We start from the raw sequence: 25,834 nt of genomic DNA, 5'->3' as shown, positions 1-25,834 counted from the left end.
GTTTATTGTGGGCAAAAAAGAATTTAAAAGTGTACGGCTTTGGTTTTGAGGGCATGATAGAATATTTATCCTTTGTTCACTAGGTAACGCTTTTCTCAAGTAAATTGGTCATAAGTTTTCCATGAGGGATCCTGAGATGAGTACATCCATAAATAGTTTGATTCTCAGAAATGTTGAAATTTGCACCCATTTGCAATTCAAGTCATTACTTAGCAACTACTTGTGGATTTAAAAGTTAAAATTCTAAATTCTGAAAGTCTCATATCTAATGTGTTCTATCCTAAGTGGACAGTATGCTATTGTATTGCTACTCTGCTACTATGGACTGGTACAGCACACTTGTTTGACATATTTTGTAGTTTTCTTCTAGATAAAGGAGAATAATTAAATGATTGCCTCAAAAAATCTTTTCTTCACTACTCTAGCACCTAACACAAGTTCAGGGAAATGCTTTTAAGATGCAGAGATAGGTAGGCAGTTCCTTGCGTGTGTGTAATGTGTAGAAGTAAGTTCTTTACTTCTCTGAAGTACAGCTTGAAGTTAGAACTTCAGCACCTACTACCGTGGGACTGTTAAAGTTATTTTCAATTTTAAACACAGTCCCTTTGATTTCATTTCAGACGTCCTGTGGGCAGTCAGGAAGAGCTGCTTTTGTTCATCTGGACTGAAGGACCTTTGGAATTTATTGATGCATCTGATGCTCTACAGCCTTTCACCCTCTATGAATATCGTGCCAGAGCTCAAAATGCTGTGGGGTCAGTGGACAGCCTGTGGGCTTCAATTCAGACTCTGGAGGCTTCCCCATGGGGCATGGAAGCCCCCTGGGCACAAGCGACAAGTGCGTACTCGGTGTGGTTGAACTGGACCCAGCCTGTCTCTCCCAATGGTGTTATATCTCTGTATCGAGTAGTCTATCAAGAAAAACGCAGTGATCCCACGTTTAGCATGCCAGCTGTTACAGCACTAACCGTAACGGTAAGAACTGGACCACAAAAGAGTGGTTTAATTTTTTAGTTGGTTTTACTTTGCTTTGATCTCTGTGGTATTTTAAAGTCTCATTTAATACTGATTGGAAAAGTGGGGTTTCCAATTGCCAGTAGTTTTGTTGGTTTAAGTGTTGTGTTTGGCCCAGTGCAGACCAAACCATTTCACATGAATATCCAAATCCTGGTAGAGGCAAGTAGATTACTGGAAAGCATAGATGGGGTCATGTCTGGAGGAATTAAGCACATGCATGTAACTTTGTCAGCCTTGCTCTGAAAATACTGTCCTGGGCTTTTTGTCTGACTGTCGAAATACTTTCACGAGGTCTGCACAAAGAACAAAAAAATCACTTCTCCTTGTATATAATTTTAGTTTTGTGATTCAGTTGGAATCACAAAGCGAATGAATTCATTAGTAATTACATAGTTCATATATGCAACACATTTGCATGTTTCTCTCATAATTCATTAGTAATTAAAGCAGATCTACTTTTACTTTCATTACATGTACTTATATTAGAATGTAACTTTGCACTGCTAATATGTCTTTCCCTTCAAGGGACTTTCCAAACATTAATGTCTGTAAATATTACATTTCTATTCAGTATGTGAAGGGATAGACTCTGGAAAAGGCAGGTTGTTTTGTGAACTGACTAACAATATTATGTAAATCAGTGACAGAAGTGGTTATGGTTTGTGCAGTTACCGCTGTCCTCCCACCTATATATTGTTACATATAGATATATATAACACATCTTTTCTATAGAAAGACAGCTTACAGATAGTTGACTAAACTGCTCTGTATTAGGACAGATGCTGTACTTGGCAGTCTTCTGAAAATAAGTTTTAGAAAATGGTTAAGGAGTTTGTAATAAAGTTGGGTTTCCTCAGCAGGCCACCTCAATTTCATAAACCTAGAATTTGTCCTAAATTATGTTCCTAGGCCATATTTGTATTGAATAACACCGGAAAGCTCCATAATTCTTAATTACCCCAATTACAAATTATCTGTTTGACATTCAAGTTGGCTCCTAAAGAGCTTTCTCTGGAATACTCAATAGTAACCTTAAAGTAACTCCCTCAGACAAATCTCAACATGACAAGATGGGAGATTCCAGCTCGGTAGTTTTACATCCTCTTGTGGTCCCATGGTTCCAAAGCAGTTTTGTGTCTAGCTTCCTGGAAGCCTAAGCAAATTAAGTTGGTAATACAGCTTTTTCTGAAAAAGAAAATGGGTCCTGGACTGAATGATAGGAATATATACTTTTGGCTTCTGAAGTAGTTGCATTCACATTGTAAGTATGCTAGGTTTTAGAAAGTAGATTGGGATTTTGAAGTCATTGAACTTCAGTAGCCTTTCAGTAATTAGCTCCCTTAGCTTGTTTTTAAAAAAATAATCACAATCATAATTGTGATGGGACACCAAGATTTCAAAACCAGTGAAATGACAGGGCTTCTCCTAATACTCTGCTTCAGCAGCATGCAATGTGTTGCTGAGCGTTGGAATTGACCTGGCCGGTCATGCATTGCAATGTCTTCTAAGCATGCCAACAACAACAGAAAATGTCCAAGATGGTTGCATTGTGGGTAATAAAACCTACCAAATGGTCTTTTAAATAATGTTGCCACAGTGTGTTTCTTTAACAGCATCAGTTAAAGGCCTTTTAAATTAACAAGCTATTATTTACTGAATTAGTGTTTTCCTGGCTCCAAAGTCCTTTATTTTCCCCAAACACTATCCTGAATCAAAATGACATCCTGGCAGCATATGTATAGCTGTTCTACTAGTGTTGCAGCAAAGCTGACTTGCATGTTTTTTCTACTGTCCTTTGTCGTGAACATTTATCGATTATTATTTTTGCTACCCTTTTTTATTTCTAAATATTATACTACCCTTTGGGGAGAAATCTTTCTGCACAGCTATTCTATCAGTTGAACTCACTTCAAGCTGCTGTAACTACATTAACTCAATAGAGTTGCTGCTGATATATACTAAGGAGCTGAGGTCTGAATCCTACCTCTTCTGAATATAGCAGAACAGCTGAAGCTTTGAATCAAAGTTATTGACATAAAATGCACAGAGTCCTGTTATCAAAGATATCTTTGGGAGGTCAGGTCAACTATCCCAGCAGGCAAAAACCTGGACACCAACTTTCAGAGTTATAACCCCTTAAAGATAGAATTTTATCATGAAATTGCTGATATATCCTTAACTGTAGCTTTGTGAACGAGACACTTTAATTAAAATGTAATTTTATTGAAGGAACTAGCATTCCAATGATTAAACTTCTGCCCCTTTAAAATATAGCTTTCAGGGGTACTAGGCTAAATCATTTAATCTCCTAAAGCATCTCTATTGGAGCTCCCTCGTGGGATATGCCATTAGTCATTCTCTCACACAAGCTTCCATGTTACAAGCAAGACTTAAAGTATTAAGCGAGCAATGAGTTTGGTCCTTTATTTAATCTGTTAGACTCCATTCTTATCCCATTAGATTATTCCAGAAAAAAAAAGCAGTGCTAGAATCACGGTAGCCAATCCCACCCTTGCTCTTGTTGGTTGCACCCTGGTTGCCTGCCACAGGACATAAAGCTTGACCAAAACCTAAAGCAGAAATACAATCCTGCAGTGACACTGCAGGATACAAATTAAGCCCTTGGTAAAGTCCCTGCAGACTGTTCTAATTTGGCAGCTTCATTTCAATCCATTTCCAGAACCAAATGAGAAGCATCTTCTGGGTTTTCAAACCATTTGACAGACTTATGCACTCTACCTTCCCAAAATGCAGCTGTTCACTCGCCAGTTAAGGTGCATTAATCTGTACTTGTGTCAAAGGTATGGCTGTCCGGTACCTTAAGGTTATTGCTGACGCCCTGAAATTTTATGCTGCCTAGAAGATAAAAATGAGAACTCAGTTCTGAGAGCAAAAGCTGCTGCCACTCAAATGAACGGAGGATCTCCTGCACCATTGGAAGCGAGTGAAGTACATGTGAGCCGTTTTGAGGCTTTGCAGTTAAAGCAGTGTCACCCATTTCCCTAGCTTGTTTGGCCAGGAGTGTAGTGACAGATGTTAGGTGACAGCAAGTTAAACTGACAGTCTGGTTTATTTGCAGAGCAATGTCAAGTCAAGACTGGTTACAGCAGTACAAGTGTCTCCTGCAATGTCTTCCCAGTTCATTTTAACCCTCTAAAGTAAGAATGATATTTAGTGTCTTATTGACAGCATTAACATGCGACAGATGTGTTTGCAGGGGAATGGAGTGACAGTAAGTTCTCATTTACAGAAATCTGCATAAAGTGACTAGGTTGTCAAGGCAAGCTTCTGACTCTTGTGAACATAGGGCTTAAGCTTGTGAACATAGGACCCAGAGCTGATTTCATCATCAAGCCAGCACCTGCCAAATGGCAAGAAAGCATCACAGCTCTTTAACTGTTATATTCCATACAATGTCGTGAGGTAAAACTGTGGGTAAGTTTGGACTTTTTCTTGGTAGATGTTTTTTGGGTGTGTAATGCTGTTTCTCCCATGACAGTTATATCAAGTATTGGGTTGTTTATCATGAAAAGGAGAATTCAAAGCCAAGAAGATAAGTAAAAAAATACAACTATGTAGCTGTTAGAATGTGCTTGGAGAAGGAAAAGCATCCAGAGGTGAGGGCTGTAAAGAAAAATTCTGCCTGATATGGGCAGTGACTCCCATTATTATTATGTAGGATCAAGGTCTTGGTGTGTCAAATCTGCTTCAGCAGAGTGTAGCTAACAAGTACAGTGTGCTTGTCACAGGTTGCAAGAGATAGGTGTAAGCATTGTAGGCTTTATTCCTGGGAAATCTTAGACCTGTGCCTACCTAGAAGCACAGGTCTACTCACAATGTGTTTTCCAGTATGAGGCTTAGGCCAAATTTATACTACAAGGCTTTTTTTTTTGGCACAGCTATGTCAGCTAGGGGTGTAAAAAGTTAACACATCTCTTAGCTGATACCACTGCACCAGCAAAGCCTTTGTTTTGGATGCAGCTATGCTAATGGTTGAGAACACGTTGGCTTACCTTACATTATTTGAGGAGATGGTATATAACTCCACTGTCCAAGCTCCTCTTGGAAGATGCTTCATCTATGGTAGGGAAATCTGTACGCATGTTGCAGAATAGCAATAACAATAGCGACTTTGATAGGAGGATGAGGCTTTGGCTTGCATGATTATATTGTTGTAACCAGACGGTAATTTGTATATTGAATGTATAACCAGAGTAAAAATAATAAATAAAGCCTACTTGCTGGAAAACTCCATAGAAAATATATCAGAAGTCATCTTAAGTAGCCAGTACTGCCATAAAGAGATGTTTTCTATGGAAGATTTTACAGATATCTGGAATCTCACATCCAGAGTTAGTTCCTTTCTATTAATAACATTCAGAAATAAATACATCTGTGTGTGATCCTTCGTTTCTGTTTCCTCATATAGACCAGTGAACATCTGGCAGCATTAGAGATGAGATACTGTGTAGTTACTAACTCCCTTGTACATAACATTATTGGGTAATGCAGTACACAGGACTGTACATGACAACTTCCATCTAGCCATGAAGATTGTAGCCACACAAATAAGAAAAAATATGCCAAAGAGAGTGATCGGTGAAACCTTTTTATACGTGCCAGTTTCACATGCCTGGGAAATGGACTACGCTCTAAGAAAACAAGATGAGAGTAAATGCATGAATCCCTGCACATGCCATAAATTCAGAAGATGTGCTACTTAGCAAAGAATGAAAGCCGTAAACGGCAGTGGAGGGCAAAAGTTAATTAGGCTACTGTGCTGCTGTTAGTGAGTGGAAGGTAGCCACAACCAGAAACAAGATGGCTGCTCAGCAGTGCCCTAATACAGCCAAAAGATCATCTCCTTAGCTCTGCAAGGGCTTGTGGGTTAGGGGGAAATCATACACAGATGACTAATTTTTTTATGGTTCACAGCCGATCAAAGTGAAATTCAGCAGCTGTTCAGGACAAGTGACCACTCTAACGGCTGTAATATAACCTGCTAAATAGAGAGGGAATTGCATGAGAGCAAGAGGTTAGCTGTGATTATCGGCAGGTGAGTGCTTTATTGAAGTTGAAAGACCATTAACATTGATGGAGTAATTATTTCAACTTGAAAGTAATTACCTTGATGGGTGATAACTTCTCCAGTGTTCCCAGATTTGATTGGACCAAACAGTTGTGAACTCTTGAAGCCTAGAAAAATATTACAAAAATACTGCAATGTTTAAATTACTGAAACCACTGTTAGAGTATTTTAATTATGCCTAACAGTGAAAAGATTTTAACTTACAACAACTGGTGACCTCTCATGTATAGAGACGTTTGCTTTCTAATTCCAATGAAATGATCCACGCCTACTACTACATGTGTGCTGTATGTGATGGGTCTGCAAATGAATCATTTGATTTAAATGCAGTTTTTAAGATTCAAAGCCTCGTTAGCACAGTTTCAGGAAGGGCTTGTACTGGAATTGCTGTAATTGTTTTATTTGCCAGGAAAGCCCAGTAATATAAAATGCTTCCCGTGTTTTAATCTCTAGACCTCTTAAGCTTACACAGGATGAATACAGGACAAGTGCTCCTTCACATTGAAGGCTGCTAAAAGAAAAAAAAAAAAGTGTGTGAGGCAATCTGTGTCTCACAGATTCTGTTGTTTCCATGCTGCTGCAGAATATGCTGGATTTGGCACTACAGCTCTGTTTAAATAAGCATTTGGATTGGCACTACGATGCCCCTCCAAGAAACTGATTAAGTGCTTCAATAAGCCCCACCTATCAAGGCAGACATGTAGAATTGTCTAGTTAGAGCAGAAAGGATGAAAAGGATTGTTGCACAACTTCGATGATTTTGAAGTGGTGTGGTAATAGAACTGGACGAGAAAGGTGAGAGAGAAAGAGAGAGGCTTCAGCTTCTCTATTTATACCATCCTTGTTGTAACCAAGGCCACTTCACTGTCTCCTGGATGCTTTCGGCAGCCACAGAAACAGCTTTAGACCCTGCTGGCACTCTGCCAAGGAATCTTTGCATCCTCGTGAGTTAGAGTGCGGGGTAGCGGGGAGAGGTTTCTCTGGTGTCTGTGAGGTCTTAATATGTTGTCAGGCAACTGGCAATTTGGATTAGTGAAGGTTACAGCAAAGGAGGTTTTCATTCATTTATTTATTTATTTATTTTACTATTTTCTCCCTAATTCAGTGTGCAACATGAAGTTAACATAACTTTGCCCTTCGATACATTTTTGGACCAGAAGTAAAAACACTGATAGGGTTATGTCTGACCATGCCAAATCACACACTCTAGACTGACTAGACCCGAGCGCCTTGGATCAATAGGTAATTTTTTTCTACAAATAAATTAGTTCCCTGTTCAGAAATATCTGGTGTATTTTATCCTTGGGTTTCTCCTTGTGCAAGATCCAGTTATCACCCATTCCATAAGTCTTTTGATGAGTGAAACACATGTAGAATTAGGTCTTTTGGTGGATATTTAAAATGTCGGACTTTAGACATCTAACCTAGTTATGCTATTCGTAACCATGAATGTCCTCTATAGACCATGAAACCTCCAGAATTTCTAAGGCATGGACATTTACCTTCCTTGGGCTGCAGCTGTTCACACGAGACTGCTTTCCTCTAGTGCATTCGTGTGCCACTACTGGCATGTCAGTCAAAAGAAGGTGGTTGATTTTAAGCTGATTAATCAGCTGGTCTTTTCTAACCCACATAACGGGATTATGGAGGCTGACAGATTTAAAAGATGGTACCCTCTGACAGAAAGATGGTCATGGGCAGCAGTCTGGAAGTGGTAATCTTTTCAATTTGTGTACCTGCAGTCATAAGAGGAGAGGTGACCACATGACAAAGCCTAAAGTCAGATGCCTAAAGTGAGATTGTGTAAATGCTCCATATGCTGTTTCTCTCTATATGTTTTTATATGTATGTTTTTCTTTATGGTGTCTTTCTGTAATTCTTACATTTCAGTTGTGAGAATAAGGTTTAGCTAATCAGGCACTGTGGAAAAATACCATTGACAGGATTTTTACTAATTTGGAGAAACAAAATAGCAAAACAGAAACCCCTACTAACCTTCACCTTATTAATTATAATTTGATAAGATATGAATTATGGTATGAAATACGATATATTAATTTTATATAATATGAGGGACATTGTTCCCTTTGTGCCATGTTTGTGTGACTACACTAAATCCGCTTTAAAAACAAGGTTTTGGTAAGCTAAAGATGTTTTTTCATAAATAAGCAGGAAATAAAAATGGAGAAGGAGGCGGCAGAAATTTGTTGGGTAATATGTACAGCTGTTTTTCAAATCAGATATCTGTTTAAAAATGCTTAATTGGATTTGACTAGATTTTAATTCATGTTTAACCAACATTCTTAAGTGGATGTATCAGGCAACTCCAAGATAACGCTCTTTGTTGGTAAAGTCGTAGGGCAGCTTCCTAAATCCCCAGGGTCATGCCCAACAGCTACCAATACAGGAATTCTTCAGCTGATAATTAAAAAGGCCACCCCCACCCCCATCCTATTCCCCTGCCCACTCCCCTCCACAAATAAAGTCTTTTATTCAAATTGGCTGAGAAGTCTTATGTCATATGCTCATATTTCATAGGGAATTTTAACAAGCAATAGGTAATTTTAATAAACAGAATCCTACCTCTTTTTTTAAAAAAGCAAGATCAAGCCATATGACTCATGGGAATTGGTAATATAACATAGAGCCTCGTACCGCTGGGGACTCCATTTGAATCTAATCCAGGTCTACAGTCACCAAAGTCATTCTCATCAAACAGCCGTGGGGTGTCCTACGCAAGATAAGTTTAGTATTCTCAGCTGACCTCCTGTCCTTTCTCTTTACTGCTCCCTTTTGAATCCATTCCCATCACTCAGCGTCACAGCCTCATTCAAGCTCATCTCCCCTATGCTTGTTGCAGTTTCCCATTTTCTGCCTGCCAAGTGACCTCTCTCTCTCCTCCTTTCAGACTTTACAAAAAGCACTGGAATGCATGTATAATCTTGCCACACTGGTTTTTTTTAGGGGGCAAGACCCTAATTCCTGCACAGTGCTAAAACATGAGTTTATCAACAGAAAGCTCTTTGGGAGTGAGAATGGGTGTCTGTCTGTTAATTTACAGCACTATATAAATATTATTTTTGAGACTATAATAGCAATTATGGTGAATAGGGGCCAGATGGCCTCTGTATCTAGAAAGCAGAATGGCAGTGTATTTTTAATGGACTTAAATGTTACTTTTTGACAGGCAGCTAATATTAAATTCTATATTATAGGTGCCTGTCAGGTGAGTATGGTTCTGAGTTTTGGTTTTTGTTGAACTAATTACTAATGTCATGCCTGGATACTTTTGCCCACTAAAGCCTTGTTCTGTGGTGGGGTCTTTGTTGTTGCCTTTTTTTTTTTTTTTTTCTAAGGATGGTTATTGATCTCTTGCTGAGCTGAGATTTCAGTTTTATGCCAGATAGTTTGATTAATGGGTTGGTTTCTGTAAGTGGACTGAATGGGGATAGGAAGCACAAGCCGCTCATGCCGCCAACCCTAACTCCGTCAAGACGCATAGCTCATTATGAAACAGTTATCAAGTATACATGAAAAATTAATTGGGCTCAGTTTGATTCTGAAAAGGATCAGCTTTCTACTTGGCGGTCCCCCCAATCTTTCCAGATGTTGCACGCTAGCCCCTCGAGAAGCAGCGAAGGGAGATGTATTAATACATTGTATTGATTAGATCAAGACCCCTGACAGTTATTTGTAGAGATACCATCTGGCTGCTGTTCGAATTCCTTCACCAAAAACAGGACGTGACATGTTATTAATCTCAACTCTCTAAGTATAGACAGTTGCCTTTTCTGCTAAACCGCATTTTACCATTCCGTAGGAGATGGAGGCAGACCTGAAGGGTGCTGAAATTAAGGTTATTACACAAATTGAGCCATATGGTCCAAATATTTCAGCAAGAAAATTGCCAGGCAATAAAAATTGCTCCTGCCTTCCTAATGGTGTAAATTACAGTTTAACCATGGCTCTAATGATGTCCTTCTGCCGCGCTTAACTACTGTTACATGAAGGACATTGTTTTAAAAATATAAAAAACAAGTAAATGCCAGCAGCGTGTTTTACAATCTGTTAGTGTGTCATTAAGAACACTGTCAGAATTACATAAACATAATGGCAGGCAACCTAGCATACAAAAGAACGAGTATGGAAATAGAAAGTGTCTTGAAAACTCCTTTAGCTCTGTAATGTCAAGAGCCCTTTCCCTTCTGGAACTTTTCCAGTATGGGAAAACGTGGCTGGTAATTTATTCCAGTTCTCACACAGGCTCTAATGGAGATTTAAAAACAGAAGAAAAAAAAAAACTGAATATACGGATGCATTTTGAACAGGTGACAATGGAGAGGTGTAAATTTACTATCACATTATACTGTAACTGTATATAAAGTTAACTGGGTATGAAAAAGGAATCCAAGATGCAAGCCTCTTTTCAAACTGAAGCATTTTTTTTATTCTTTGGGATCATAATGGGACTTTCTGTTGTTTTTCAGACTGTTTGGAGAATTGCAGAGTATTAAAATGGTTTCAAAGCTCAAAAGCTCTGTGAATTTTACTAACAGAACTAGCAATCCTAAAAAAAATGTTTATTAAAAATAGCTGTAAGTTATTTGTTACTAAAAAAAAATATGAAAGTACTTATCCAGTCAGCAGATGCATTACTGATTCAGATGATTCATCATACCGTGTGAAAATTAAATTGTAAATAAATAAAGTGAATAATTGGCCACTCATCCAACTATGAACAAAGGAAACACTCTGAGATGGCCATACAGAGAGGAAGAATCACGTAGGTTTATAATAAATACTATTTGGAATATTTAGTTTGACCACTTCTACTTTAAACCATGTGCAGAGTTTAAGAGTTCATGTATGCCAGATTTCTTGGTAAAATAACCTAGTACAGCCATGTTACCAGCCTGGCATCTGGCTGACCAGGCGCAGGGCACTGGTTCGGGGAGGTGCACTTAGAGCGCTCCGTACCAGTAGTTTTGTAGAAGTGGCTGCTGGAAACCAAGGGGTCCTGTGCCCCACCGCTGCCGCCCCTCTCTCCCTTGGGCCATGTTGCTCTGGGTCTGCTAAGCAGGCAGAGCTGCTGCTTCCCCTGCCCGTGCACCTCTGAAGACAAAATCTTCCACACCCTTGCAAGGGCACCCAGTTCCTGCTAGATCTTCATGCTGGTTGAAATGTATTTTGACAATGATGAAAACACAAGTGAGTGATGTCGAACAGATGAGTGGAAGAAGGGAGATTGTGAATTAGCTGGCTGGGTTGGCTGGTTGGTGAATGAGCTGACAGGCAGCTCTTGCATTTGTCTTCAAACCTAGCACAGTTTCTGAATTGTGTGAGGATCTTATTTGTGTGTGGAACAGGGAAAAGATGACAGGGGACTTTTGACAAATTTAAAACGTCCCCAAACCAGACAGTTTATCAGATTCAATAGAGTTCAAAGCAGTCTTTGTATCTGTCCTTCCTGCTTCTCAGTACCAGTACAATCACAAATGAAAGCACTAAAACATAAGTAATTCGTGGCCGGTTGGGTTTTGCTCCAAAGAAACTGAAGGCAGAAAGCAGTAGACTCTTGTGAGGATGGTAGTCTGAAAACTTCCTATATACAATCTGTGGGGGTGTTTACATACATGTAATCTGTATTAGGAGGAAACAAAGTCCAATTTATGAGTTTATTCCATCACACACTGCAAGTATTTGCCTCGGCACCTTGAATTTTTTATCTAACCAAAGTTACAGAAATCCGTGGCAAACGGGATCTGGAACTTCTAAGTCTATTTTTCTCTATGCACAAGAGAGAGATTTTTTTATTTAACGATAGAAACTGTATAGTATTTTTAAATCTGTTTCTTTAGCACTCCTCCATTAAAATCTCTTCAGTCTTTAAAGAGAGAGATTGGTACAGATGTCCTTCCACCAGCATCTGACAGGCTGGAATATTTGGAAAGGATATGCTCATTGAACTGCTTTATGAGTGCCAAGAAAAGCTAGGAGCATGGAGAGAAGGTTTCTACCCATGAAGTGGAAGGCTTGCTGGTAAAAAACCCTGCCAAAGTTCCTACCAGATTCAGAGAAATTTTTCTCACCTTGTTAACAGGTGCCATGTTACAGCTTTAGGGCATCAAACATCATCTGTTACACCTGTGGCAACTGCAGGCTGCTTTACTCCCTCCACCAAAACTGTGGAAACTGCTTCTTCCTCCATTCCTTTGCCTCCATAAGCCTTCCTTTCTAAGAACCCACTTAGAGAGTACAATGAGTGATAAAGGGAGCAGGAATTCATTTCTGCCCTGAGAGTCTAGTAGAAAATAAATTCTGTCTTTTTCAGATTTTTGTCAGGAACTTGTTCCTATTTCCAGATGTTCTGTGGCTCCTGCAGTCCTTACAACAGGCAGGACGCTGCTACAGTCAGGTAATGTGCTTTAAAGGTCTTATGTTACTGGAGGCTGTGTAGTTACACAGGCAAAGCTTTAGGAGGCAAACACATGTCCACTTAAGGCAACCTATGATGTGCAAGAGCAGCAGCTGGACCTGCAGCACAGTACCCTTCACTAAGTTCTTTGACTTTGCAGCTGTAGGATGTCTTTTTAAACTGATCCATGGCTTCTCCACCTTCCTTCTTTATGTAGCACCTATGTCTTTTAAACACTTCTGTGCCCACACCACCCTAACATATAAAGATGATGTTACTGCTGGGGTATGGCCTATCTGAATGAAACCCCTGGAGTATGTGTTGACTGTGAGCCAAAAGGACTCCAAGGAGTTGTATACTCACAACAGGAAGACGAAGAGAGGTCCCAGCATCTGTTTAGCCTACTCATTTTGCTACTAAATTTTGCTCCAAGCATTTTTCCAAGTCTGTGTCCTACAGGTTTGAATGCGCCGATTCTTTTTTCCCATTCAGAGTAGAGTTCCTAACCTGAGCCAAATCCTCCACGCAATGTGGAGATGCTACTCTAGTGCCTGCAAAAAGGGCACCAAGTTTACAATTGCCCTACAAAATCAGAACTGCAAATGCAGATTTAATATAGCAAGAGAGTAAGCGAAGTGGACTCCTTGCAGGGATAAATTTTTTGTATTTTTGCCATAAAGAAAACTTTACTCATCACAAACAAAATGAATGAAACTTTGCCGAGCTCTTATATTTCAACAGGCTTTAAAAAAGAATTAATGAGAAGTCTGGAAGACATCTTTTCCCAGACAAAGTGAAGTATTATTCTTGTCATTATGGGATCATAAAATTATTTTTTATTGTTTTCTCTTCAGGGGTTCAAGACAGATGATAATTTAGATTTTCTCTAATGCTAGTCTATGCTAGAAATCCTAGACCGTGATGTACCAATAGATCATGAGATTTATGCTATAGTTGTAGCTTAAGACAGTGACATATTTAAGTGCTGTGCGTAAAGTTACTGGAAAGTCCTGGCCTAAAAAGACTGAATAGAGACCCTGAGAGTAAATGAGAACAATATCACCTTTTCCACCAGGTAACACAATAATTTGAGCTGTGGTTGCTTTTAATGTCAAACACAGTGCCCCCTTTGAGGACAAATAGAGCTGAGAACATGTGGCTTTTGAAATAGATTTCTGAGACAAAAACTTGCAACAGCCCTTCAGCATACTGCTTTTTCCATCTTTCTAGTCCTGCCTAGAAGAATCATAACACTTTCAATTGCTTTGTTAACAAACCCCTGTAATGATATTTGGTTTGAGGGTGTTAATGGAAATTTGAAACCATACTGACTGGAGTAACATCATCTCAGACTGAAGATCTTTACCAATACATTAACCCGTTCATAGGAATCAGGAGTCAGGGATGTGTGCTTCAGTATTATGGATTAACTAAACCCAACCTCTGTTCTGGTTGAATGCCATCTACATACACCATTTAGTTTTGTTGTTCTACTCATGAAGATCCTGATCCAGGATCCTTGAAAAAGCAAAAGAAAGCTTCTGTTGAATTTGAAGTGTTTTGAAACAGCTGCAGTTTAACTTCTGAGGCTATCAATAATTTTTGTTTTCACCTTAAGAAAAAAGAAACTGTTCACCTGTATGATCCATTGCTGTGTGCTGATTGAAATGTTGTCACTGGCTTCTTGGCTGCTCTTTGAGTCTTAAGTGAATTTAACCAAAAATCACAGCTCTGAATTCTAAAAACTTCCTTTCGATGGCCGGTGTTGGCTAGCCTATCTAATCTGGAGAGAGAGTGAGGCTTTTCCGATGGGCTATTCAAAACAGTACTTAAACATAAACGTGATTTTCACTTTAGAGGAAAAGTTTTCCCTTCCTCTGCACAGAGTATAGAGAATAAATGAAGACACCAGCTACAAAGTTTTGTGTCAGAATGTAGGAGCTCTGACCATTTCCCATAGCGCCTCTTTTAATCTGTAAGTACTTGAATACATTTATATGTCTGGCCCAAAATGACTACACTGTGTAGTAATTTCTTTTTGAGTTGCTCATTTATAACATGCATACACGCAGCTAATCAATAGATGAGACAGTGAATCTAGTGGATTTACAAGTTAATATGCTGGAGTCAATAATGTGCTGTAAAGACGTTTTCAATTCTGAAATCAGCACAATTTGTTTTGTACTAAGCTTAACTATATACCTGTTGATTTAGCGGTCTATTTTAATTCCCCAAGTAACTTAAATATCCAAGGATAATACAGAATCCAAACTAAACTTGTTACGCTTCAGCTTTCAAGTTATATTTTCAATATTTACATCTTTCATCATTTCAGTGGAAGTTCAGCTGTCCACTGGGTTCGCTTGGTTTCAGGACATTAAACCTGCAAGCAGCTTCTCTTCCAGTTATTCTACCAAACTCTATAACCACTCTGTCTTCTTTTCAGCCTTTTTCATGGTGTGGAGTAGATTCTGAGACTTCATATTGGCAAGACATGTTTGCTATGGGACACAACAATGTAGACGATCTTTATTGAACCTCATTATTTTCGTCAACGGTGCAGTCCATAGCAGCTGCAATGGGAAAACAAGATTTTTGTTCCTCTTGCCATAATGTGACACAAGGGCTTTCCAGGCTACTTGTTGAGGCTTTCCGCTAGTATACAACCAGTAGGGGCAGGGATCCCTTGTAGCAACCCCCTACTCTGAACTTGGGGGAGCAACCCGCAAGTTCTGGAAGGAAGGTGTCAGATCTGTGCTGGACCTGTCAGTATTTTGAGGGGAAGCTGTGCTTTGCTGAGGAATATGTCTCCAAAGTGTACTCCTAATTATATGTCTAATCAATCTCCCCTGATAATATTCAGAGGAGAGGCAGAACTTTCCTCCAGCTACTGAAGAGAGGGCGTCCCTACCTGCAGAAGCAGTGTGCGGTGTGCTTCTGGTGCGGAGCAAATCTTTTTTTCCTGGCAGGGATTGGCATAATTGGAGTGCACCTCTCTCAAACTGCTACCTGCACATCTTCATTTAATTTCAGCCAGTGTTGGAGAGCAGGTATTTACATGTAGGAATTGTAAAGCGTTAAGGGAAGGAATGAAAAAAACCTTGTGAAGGAAAGCCTTTCAAGAGATAGAGGTTTGCATGCTTTTTGGCCCATCATTTTTTAAAATTCATTTTAAAGGTGACATTTTAAGTTCAGCCACACATTCAGACTAAACTTTGGCCTTGATAATGTAGCTCCAAGTAAATTGTTTATGCTTACCTTTTAATATGTCTCAGAAGTGATTACATACAAATCAGGCAAAGTTTGAATGAAAAGCTAGAACTGTTCAGTACAGGGCAGAAAAAAAAAAAAAGAATAAAACAGTTGAAGTAAAAACCTTTTAGTCTCCTTTAAAATGTTGCTTTTATTTTCCATTGTGTTGGCAGAAAGCGGGGATTTAAAGCTGTGAATTGCCTTGAGGCTGTGTTATCTTCCTCTACTTAGCAGCAATTAGAACTGCTCTTTCTTGCATGTGTTGGGCGAGAGAGACAAGGACTCAGAATGACTGAGAAAAGGGAATGAAGTAAGCTCGCATTTAACAATAATATGACACATCTGTTGTACCTGTATAAAATGGCATCTAAAACAATAATGCTGGTTTCCTGAAGCTGCATAGAGTAACACAGGGAGATATCCTGAGACTTAATTAATGTTTGTAACATGATGTGAGGTCCTATGATGAAAAGTCATGTAGAACTGCAAAGTCCTAATTTTATGGAGCACAACTGACATTCAGTGGCATTTTCAAGGAAACTGATGTGGGAGTTCACCTGCAATCTATGTTAAGATTCAGATTGTCCTTGTACAAGTCCCCTTAAAGGTTTTCTGCAAACTTTTTTTTTTTATCTTTGCATTTCTTTTTCCCCCATTATGGCTGTTGAGCTGTGCAAAGGCAAAAAATGAAAACAATTGCTTTTACAGGGGAAAAAATAAGGAGGATTTTATTCACCAAAACCACAGCCAAACTATTTTTCAAATTTTACAGAAAATAGAAACCTTCAGGTACTACACTCAGGTCATTTTAAGATCAGATGGGAGAAGTTTTAAAATGTTCAGAGCCGCTTGTCTTCACAATATCATGTATCATATATGATGTAATTTAAAAGGAGATTCAGTGGTGTATGGCACAGATATATGTAGTTACAAATGTTATGGAGGAGCAATGTGAATGCTTGAAAAACAAAACTTCAAGTGAAACCAAAAGCCGCAACAGTTGATAATGACGAGGGCATGTTCTTTCTACAGCAAAGCAAAACTGATTGCTACAAGATACATTGAGTTGAGAAGTTCAGGTATGTAAATTATCCATTTTTCAGGATAACAAACACATCCACAATTTCATTACATTGTTTTAAAATTACAGAAGCCCTTCTGCAAAACATCTGCCACCTGAACATTACTAAAAGAAGAAAAGATTTGAGACTAAGACGACACCAACTGCACTGATGTAGCAGTCCAGATTTTGTTTGTTCTGACAAAAGCATCTAACTTCATTCTGGACATCAGCCAATATATCAAATGGAAAATACGGTTTATGGCATTAGGAAAAATATAACATTAACCCCCTAATGCTCCATATTAAGGGTTGTACCCCCTACCATTTGCAGGTTTGAGCCCTTAGGCTCTAGCTGCTGTTTTACAGCAGCAGTGGTTTTTCTTTCTTTTGCCATGCCTACAGACGACATAGAACAAATCCAACATGCTAACAAATAGTGGATGGAAAGTTGCTGCTCAGCAGGAGCACTATGTGTGGTACTTATTTTAAGCATATTCCTGGAGTTCAGCTGTATGAGTGCAATAGTTGTAATGTAGAGATAGATAAAAACCCCGGCAGAGTTTGTGTGCTTGCCTTTCCTAGCTTTTTACCTTCCCTGAGGGCACGCTTCTATCCCAGATTATAAAGCTCCACCTGAAGGACCATTCATTCCCATTCTCCTTGTGACTAAGGTAGACTCAACACATTGCAAGTTCTGCAGTGCCTTGATGAGTTTATGCAGATTCCAGATTACGCAAGTGTTTGAATTTGGAACATCAAAATAACCTCCCAGCTAAGTCCTGTAGTGTTTGACATTCTTTAATATGATGCTGGATTTCATATACCGTGAAGTCTTTGCTGATGTCTCTGCTCTATCCTCTCTCACTCTGATCAGCTCTCCACAAAGCATGCCCCACTCAGCTAAAGATCAAACTTACAACGTACGTCCATTTTACTGAGGGTAACTCATAATTGCTTTTCAGTGGGGTTTAAATGTTTTACCTCATGCTTTATAGTATCTCAGATAAATAGCATTAACATTTTTCCTTCAGATTCTGCCTGTCATTTTGAAGAGAAACAGAATCTAGTTCTTCATATCCAGAATGACTATCGAAACGAAAAAGGATCAGTCAGGTTAAGTAAGGATAGCACATTTGAACTGACCAAAAACAAATTTTGGAGAAAACAGTCCCGTCAGGTATCTAGTTTATTAAAAAACCATCTTTTTTCCTCTTTCTTTCTCCATCACTTTCTCATGATGAGGATTAATAAACGTGGTTTACAGTGAAAAAATGGGGGCAGGGGAGGAAGGTGCAAAACTGTGGTTTATTATACAGTAGGTCTTGTGAGTGTTGTTAGAGATAAAATATTAATGTTAGGAAAACATGTTGACATCGTCCTCTAGATGGTGTCTATAGTGGAATGTCATGTCATTGATATTTTGGTTTATTTGATTTATTTAGTCATGCAGAAAAATCTTTTTTGGGGGATTTTGGTATTTCTTAGTACAAATTAGACAAATACAGATGCAAATACATTTTTAAGAAGGTGGCGTTCAGCGATGTTTGATGGATTTGAAATACATAATTATGTAAGAAAAGGGAAAAAAAGAGAAGAAGGGAGAGGAGGAAAAGAAAGGAGAAGAGATCTTATCTGACAAGAAATAGAATGGAAAAGGCTACTGAAGTGTTGGCTTTGCCCAAAGAGGTTTTTTAAGATTTTAGCAGTAAAACTGCAACATTGCTGGTGGTTTAAGCGTGTGTACTCCTACCCAAAGGCCAACACAGTGACTGTGTGCGGCTTGTTAAATGTGCTTGATTTCATTTTAACGTGCAGTGCATCCTAGTTTTCTTTTTGGTGCTTAGCTTTCAAGTCAAAGCTGGAGATTCAGACGCCTGGTGAGACTGCAGCAGGTCCCCAGGTGTGCCAGGAAAGAAAACTGTCTACTGTGAAAATAGGCACCAGCTCCACTAAACAGATTCAGCTACATGCAATTCACAGTTCCTTACATGCTCTGCCAGAAAGGAGGAAAATTAACTGCAATGTAATATTTCTATATCAGGTATTAATTGTTGTTGTTTGCAGAACATTTTAAACTTAGATTGCTGCTGTTTCTAATGGTTTCCCCCGGTATAGTCCACATGCCCACATAGAAATGATTCAGTTATGTGCTGAGTGAAACAGGGTGTGCAAATTAGGTTTCTTATTAAAAAATTCTGCTGGCATGGTACTGTTACGAAAGACAGGAACATGGAGTTACAAAGGACAGATGATTAGTGTTCTCTGATGTCGATAGCAAAACTAACATTTGTTTTAAAAATAAACTACAAGAACCTTCTTAAAGGTGAAAAAAAACCCCAACCAAACCAACATTAAGTTTGCCAGGAATCACAACGAAAGAATATTTTAAGATCATGTAATCAAAGCTTATGTTTTAATAAAGGAGCCATTTTATGTGCTTTACTTTGTAACTTGGATCTATTCTAATACACCTAAAAAAAATTATTTTTCCTAAATTTATTTATAAAAAAGCAAGCTCAAATATAATGAATTCCTGACTCTTATTTCCTAGCCACTGTAGAAGAAAAGACTGCATCAATCCACTGCAGGGCTGGGAAAACAAAAGTGCCTTTTCATCTCAACCAAAGATGGTTCAGAATAATCCCTGGGCAAAAATGTTTCAGAATTATTTTGTGTTTAATATATAAATGCCTGGGTTTAGTAACTTAAAAATTTAAATTTTTATTTTTATTTTTAAATTTTTATTAGTAACTTAAAAATTTAAATGTTTATTTAATTTTCTTTCACCATTCTTGGGGGTTTTATATACCATAAAAATTATCATCAATGTTACTGCTATTGAAGGCCTGTTGGGTAATATCAAATAATATAATAGTGATTTTAAATGAAAATATAGGCATTGAAAGGCAGTTTTAAAATTCTAAAATGAAATGCTGAGTTCTTAAAATGTAAAATTTTAAGAGTGTAATTTGCCCACAAAATTGACCAAAAAACGTTAAAAAAAATTTACACAAACTGGAAGGAAAATAAATTGTGCAACATCAATTTTTGGTGACAATGGAAATTCTAGTCACCTCTAAGCAAGATAATTTCTGGTAAAATTAATAACACTGGTTTCTGTTTGCCTAACCTTTGAGGTTTTTCAGTACTATCACAGGAATAATTTATATCCCAGTCCACACCACTACAGGAAGGGGGCTCACAGATTACTTGTGTATCCATAAGTTGTATCCCTGCGAATTTGAGTGTAAGGCTTTAAGAATAGAGTAGATTTGTTAAACAAAAAAACCAGTGTGCATGATACAAGCCTGAGAAGGAAGGCAAGCCAAAGGACAAGTTAGGGATTGCATATGAATGTGCACTCAGTGCAATTTTTAGAGTGAAGGCAGGGGCTAAGAAGTAGGCTGGGAAATAAGAGTGAATATCAGAGTCAAGGTGCAAGCACTCCCTTGCTTTGCAGAAAATGGCAAAGAATCTGGGTTAGATGGGGAACTGGATAAGAGGATAACACCAAAGGTGAGGATAAGCTATTTTAGTAAAACCCCAAGCATTCCCCATCACTTCTCTCACTTGTGGAAGAATCTGTTTGGCTTCCTTGATGGAGAACTTGAAAACTGTCATTGGAGGGTGGTCAGATGAACGTTCTGACTGCCAGGAGACCATAGCTTTCTCCTCCAATGTCCAGGGAGCGTTTGGCATCTCTGCCTCTGTAGACAAGGGAATGTCATAGTGAATTACCTTCCCATCATTTATGTCTGTGGGTTATGAAAGAAGAGGTTTGGTTCCCTGTATCGCTCCTACCATTGGCAGTGTGGCAACGTCTGATGCCATTGAGTTTGGAGACTCACAGAAAGAATGAGCTAGCTTTTTAATCAGATGCTGAAGATAGCTGCCAAATAGGAATTACTGTATGAAGAGAAGATAGGGAAAGAGAAGAAACCAGAGCCTAACCTTAACATGCCTGGTGATGACTTGCTGAGTTTTGATGATTACCCCTGAAGAAAGGACAGACACTCAAGCTGCCTGTTGGGGCAGCTTTTTAGTGGTTCGGAGATCTGATGTAATTGTCACATTTTGAACTCATGCCCTGAGACCTGGGCAACTGGGTAAGCTGGCCTGCCTTGAAAAAAGAGGAAAACCCATAATGACACCACTGGAAAGTGCTGCTTTATCAGATCGATAGATTCTTAAGATGACTAGGTTGTGTAGTTGTATGCAGTTTAAACATTTGTGCAGGGAGTCCACCCGCACAGAGTATTATTGACAGCTACAGATCAATGCTAATTTTTGATCATTTTCAACCTACAAAGACCTCTTGACCCGGTTGCCACCTTAGGGGCACTTCAAGTGGTCAGAAGCAATCACAGTAGGCAGTGTAAAATCATCAGACCCTTGAAGGCTGTGCAGCCTTGCCCGTGCCCAGGAGAGGAGGACTGGGAGGTAGCGAGGAAGGCAGGCACTTTGCATTATGGATGCTGCTGCCTTTGAACGGCATGAAAGACTATGCTAATTTGTTTCCAGACTTTAAGTGACTTCTGTGCTCATGAATTAAAAAATAAACAAACAAAAAAGGCAATCTGAAGCAAATCTTGACAGATACATTATTCATGATTCATGTTCTCTTGTTTTATATTTTGAAAAATGTGTTAAAACAAGGTTTTATTTTAAATAACTTTTATCCTAATTTGCAGTTGGAAGGCTAGAATTAGCCGAGGAGCGTAGTTGTTGCTGTTAACAGCTTGTGCTGCCACTGGCAGCACGTGAATCATTTTACACAGCAAAAGCAAAGGTGTGGTCCTGCCTGGAGTAGTGGTGGTGCTGTCAGTGCTGCACAAGGGCAGGGGATGGGGCTGTGGGGGTCAGGTCATGGCAGCTGGTCACAGCTTGCCTCAGGTGTCCCTTTCTGTAGTGTTTACATCAAAAGAATGGGCTGTATAAGAGGAGTGTGAGAGTGCACACACGTAGATGGTTGTTGGATTATTCTTAATTTAATGACTGGCTGAGTGAGAGCGCTTTGCGGTAGGAGACAGAGAAAGGAGGGGATAGGCTTGTAGTCCGTCAGATTTCATGGTCGCTCAGTCTACGAACATCTTAATGTTTGCATTAAAATTTTATTTTGTTGGTTTGCTTTTAATGGTGAATGAAATCTGGACTGTTAGCAGTGTGTAAACATGGGCTATATGAGTTCATGGCTTTGCAGACAAAGACTATTCCAGGCAATAATTCCAGGCAGAATATTCCAGGCAATGATTTTGATCCTGCACCTGTTTAAGTCTGTGTTGCTGTCCGCTGAAGCCAAAGGTGCTCTCCTTTCAAGGTGTATTTTGCTATTTATATTTGACCATTCCAGCAGGTTAGTATTTCTATGCTGAAAATGTCATGGGAGGACATAAAGTAATTCTTAAAATGAATCAGTCTGCCATCCGTTCTCTTTTCAGTATCAGCCTTTGAGCTGAGCAAATTCACACATGGCAATGGCAGCAGCGCAGGGGAAGGAAACGTGGCTCTGTATTCTGGGAGTGCATCCCTTGAGCTTACTTCAAAACCAAACCAAACAAAAATACATGTAAACCATTTGTTCTTCAAGAAGTATCTGTAGGAGCTAGGGATAAAAGTCATCCCTGGAAGGAATGGTTTAGCAGTCTCCAGAGAACATGATGAACTGCAGGCAAGGAAATCCCTCCATCCTTGTTTCATTTCAAGGTGTGGTGGGGCTTGTAAATAATTAAATCTTGGGGTTTAGTTGGAAAATGGTAGAGGTTGATGAAAATATGCTGGTTTCTGTTTAAAAAGAGAAGCCCAGTTTTGTAGAATTGCTGTTACAAAAGCCCACCCCGATGATGCAGCTGATTAGAAAGCAGAGCCGTTGCTCTTTCTATGGTGTTTGTAATAACGGGTTGTACCTTCGGAGAACCTCTGTGTAGCGGTTCAGGGACAGTAATTTAATGTTGTGTGCTCCCTTCCTCCCATCCCTACCCCTGAACCATGGAATGTAAATTTTAGGCTTTTAAAAGTTCTGTTTTGAAAACCTAATAGATAACTGTCCTCATAAAAACTATTAATACAGACTACATCCAATTGTAAAGCTAATTTTAATCATGTTTTGTGCCAACATAATTTCTGATGCCAGATTTTTATGCTAAGCGTGAGCTTCAATTTGAGCTCGGTTCTTTAACCTGCAGTTCATAATTTTGCATTCGGCTGTATAGGTTTTTTGGCTATGGCAGTTTGAACGCTTCCACTTTCAAGGATCTAAGCCATAAATGTTTATTAAAAGAATCTATAATGAAATCAGTTTTGTTATTTTTTTAATGGCTGCCTTGAGTATGTTGGATGACTGAACGCACGTTGTTAATCATTAAGTACTCATGTTACAAAAAGTGTTTGATAGTATTGCCATCTAGGGGCTGAACTAAATTCTCCATACTGAAATAAACTGTAATTGAACAGGTGCTGCTATTGACAATATACATATGTTTTTGCTTTATAGCCCACATGCTTTCCATGTTTCTTATGACAAAAGATACCTCTAAATGTCCCACAGCAGCCAGAGCTTTTTTTATATATAATCTGTTCGAGGTGATTGCTATTTGCATTTGAGCTTATGCTTTTTTGGCAGTGATGACTGGGAATTCCTAACAAAGAATTATACTTTTTTGCATTATTAATCTTGCTAGTGTTTGCCCTGTTTAACAGAAAAAGGAATCATTTATCAGAAAAGTATGTTTATAATCTGTACTTGTGGCATCTTCAGATTTAATATTCATAATGGTCATTCAAATGCTGTGCTATATTTATCTAAAAGACTAACTCATTGTTGTGAGGAAATAACTATTTAAATATTTATGATCTAACTTTTAATATTTAAAAAAAGAAATTAATATTTCTTTAAAATTTGTTTCTGAGTCTGATAGCTTAACAAACGTTTAAATATTAAACAAATGGAAGTGTTAGCATTTAACAACTTAATATGACTTACTGAAACAGGGAAATTGGCTTCAGCTGTTTCTGCCACATGAAGGAAACTGAATCTCTGCACTCCCCTTCTTGAGATCTATGCAATTAATGCAAAAGTATAACTAAAAATGAGATTAAATATATGAGTGATCAGCTGAACTCCTTTCTTCCTTGCTCCTCTGATGAGACAAATCTGAACAGTCTTCCATTGAAACGTGTTACCCCTGTTCTTTGTTAGCCACTGTATCTTCTCTGGCTGTTCAAAACAGCGCTACAGCTGTATTGTCTTCTTGCCAGATGGGAGTTTGCACTGAAACTCGCTTTGCCTCGTACCCGAGCGGTTTTCAGGTCTGTCTGATGCGGTTTGGGTTGAGCTGGATAAAGCTGTGAGCTACGAGGCCAGTGGCCCCTTCTGGGCATGGCTGAAGCCCCTCGGTCTGCATCCCCCCGCCCGCCCCTGTGCTGGGCTGCGGTCTGGGTGCTGGCAGGTCAGCCCTGGCCAAGCCCGGTGGGATCCATGGACAGCTGTGCTCCTCCTCGCCCCTCTTCGCCGGTGCGAGGTGGGGGTCTGGCACCCGCAGGGTCTATCCTGCCTGCCTGTGTCCCCATCAGCAGCGCGGCTGCTTCCTCCAGCCTGAAGAAACAGGGAGGGGTCTTGTAAGGTGGCAGGTTGCCCCACAATTGTCCTACCTTATGAATTTACCTCAAGTGACATCTTTACAAAGCAGGAACATAGAAACCAATTTATTCCCTCCCTCCCTCTCCTCCCCGCCCCCCTCCACTTCTAAGGGATTAGTTTGCAGTAAGGGAACAAAACTGTGCTCTTGGAAATACTGTTGTCTATCCAGTGCTCTATGTAGCTGTAACAGGAAGGCGTGCCTGTCAAACGTCACATCTACACACAGGTTGTGTAAGGACTCTGTAGAGGCAGGCATCACTCACATACCACAGGTTTTCCCATGTGCTTGAATCCTTCATAGTACCAGGCACTTTCATCCTGGCTGAGCAAAGCTCAGACACATGCTGAACGAACTGCAAGGTGATTGCCAGCTGAGATCTGAACTGTGCAGGACTTCCCAGAAGTCAACCTCAAAGGCTCTACCATAATGATAGATGTTTTTTTGAAAGCCTAAGAGTTTCTTTTTGAGGTTCAGCTATGGAAACCCACCAAAAAATCTTGGTAACCAGATGGGGTATTCTGCAAAGCGGTCAGTAGCGACCCCAAGCTGAGACTTTTTTCCAAGTGACATAAACCACAGATGCTGATTACTTTTTTAACTAACTCAAACATCTGTATTCTTGCTTCAGGGAACAAAGCATCAGGCTCATTTATTTGGACTGAAACCTTTCACAACGTATCATGTTCATGTCATAGCTGTAAACAACGCCGGGCAGGTTTCAAGCCCCTGGACATCTGTGCGCACGTTGGAAGCATCACCCAGTGGCCTGAGCAACTTCACTGTGGAAAAGAAAGAAAACGGCAGGGCTTTGCTGCTAAAATGGTCAGAGCCTTCCCAACCCAATGGTGTGATTAAGGTAATCTTCATTTTGACACTTCACTTGATCAAAAAGGAGAAGGGAAACACTGAATATTGAATCAAAACATTTTTGCTGAAAAGGACTCACAAATGCATTATACTTTAAAATAAGACGGAAGTCCTATGTAAGCACAAGACACTCTGTGAGTGTTCTCTGCTTGTGGTTATATTAAAATGAATAATATATTAACATTCCTGTGCTACCCTACAGCTGTAAATGTTCATTTACAATGAACCAAATTGTTCATTTAACATATAGAAAGCTATGCGTGAAAGCTTATAATCTTACTTGGCATACATTAGACATCACGAAAATGTGTTTCTAGAAAACATGGGTTTGACAGAGTGTTGATCTGAAATTTGGGACTTCTTTTAGCTCAACGTTTTCAACTGAGTGTAAACCTTTACCTGCAAGATTGGCAACTAGAGGGGTTTATTTGGAGGGTTTTTTCTTAAGTGATTTGCTCTAGAATTAGCCTGTGAGAAGCTTTGTGCTAGCCCAT

General features: G+C 39.3%; 1 protein-coding gene across 1 annotated transcript in view; it reads left to right on the top strand.

The window, feature by feature from the left end:
- Positions 1–25,834, top strand: part of USH2A (usherin) — a 390,912-nt gene that overhangs the window by 334,715 nt on the left and 30,363 nt on the right. The window contains exons 60-61 of the mRNA XM_037405643.1: positions 621–975; positions 25,102–25,329. Of these exons, the coding sequence (XP_037261540.1) occupies positions 621–975; positions 25,102–25,329 (583 nt within the window). The remainder of the gene's footprint in view (positions 1–620; positions 976–25,101; positions 25,330–25,834) is intronic.

This window comes from Falco rusticolus, chromosome 12, assembly GCF_015220075.1.
Source record: "Falco rusticolus isolate bFalRus1 chromosome 12, bFalRus1.pri, whole genome shotgun sequence".
Taxonomy (NCBI): domain Eukaryota; kingdom Metazoa; phylum Chordata; class Aves; order Falconiformes; family Falconidae; genus Falco; species Falco rusticolus.
Note: the sequence above shows the minus strand (reverse complement) of the source record. Positions and strands in the feature narration are given on the sequence as shown.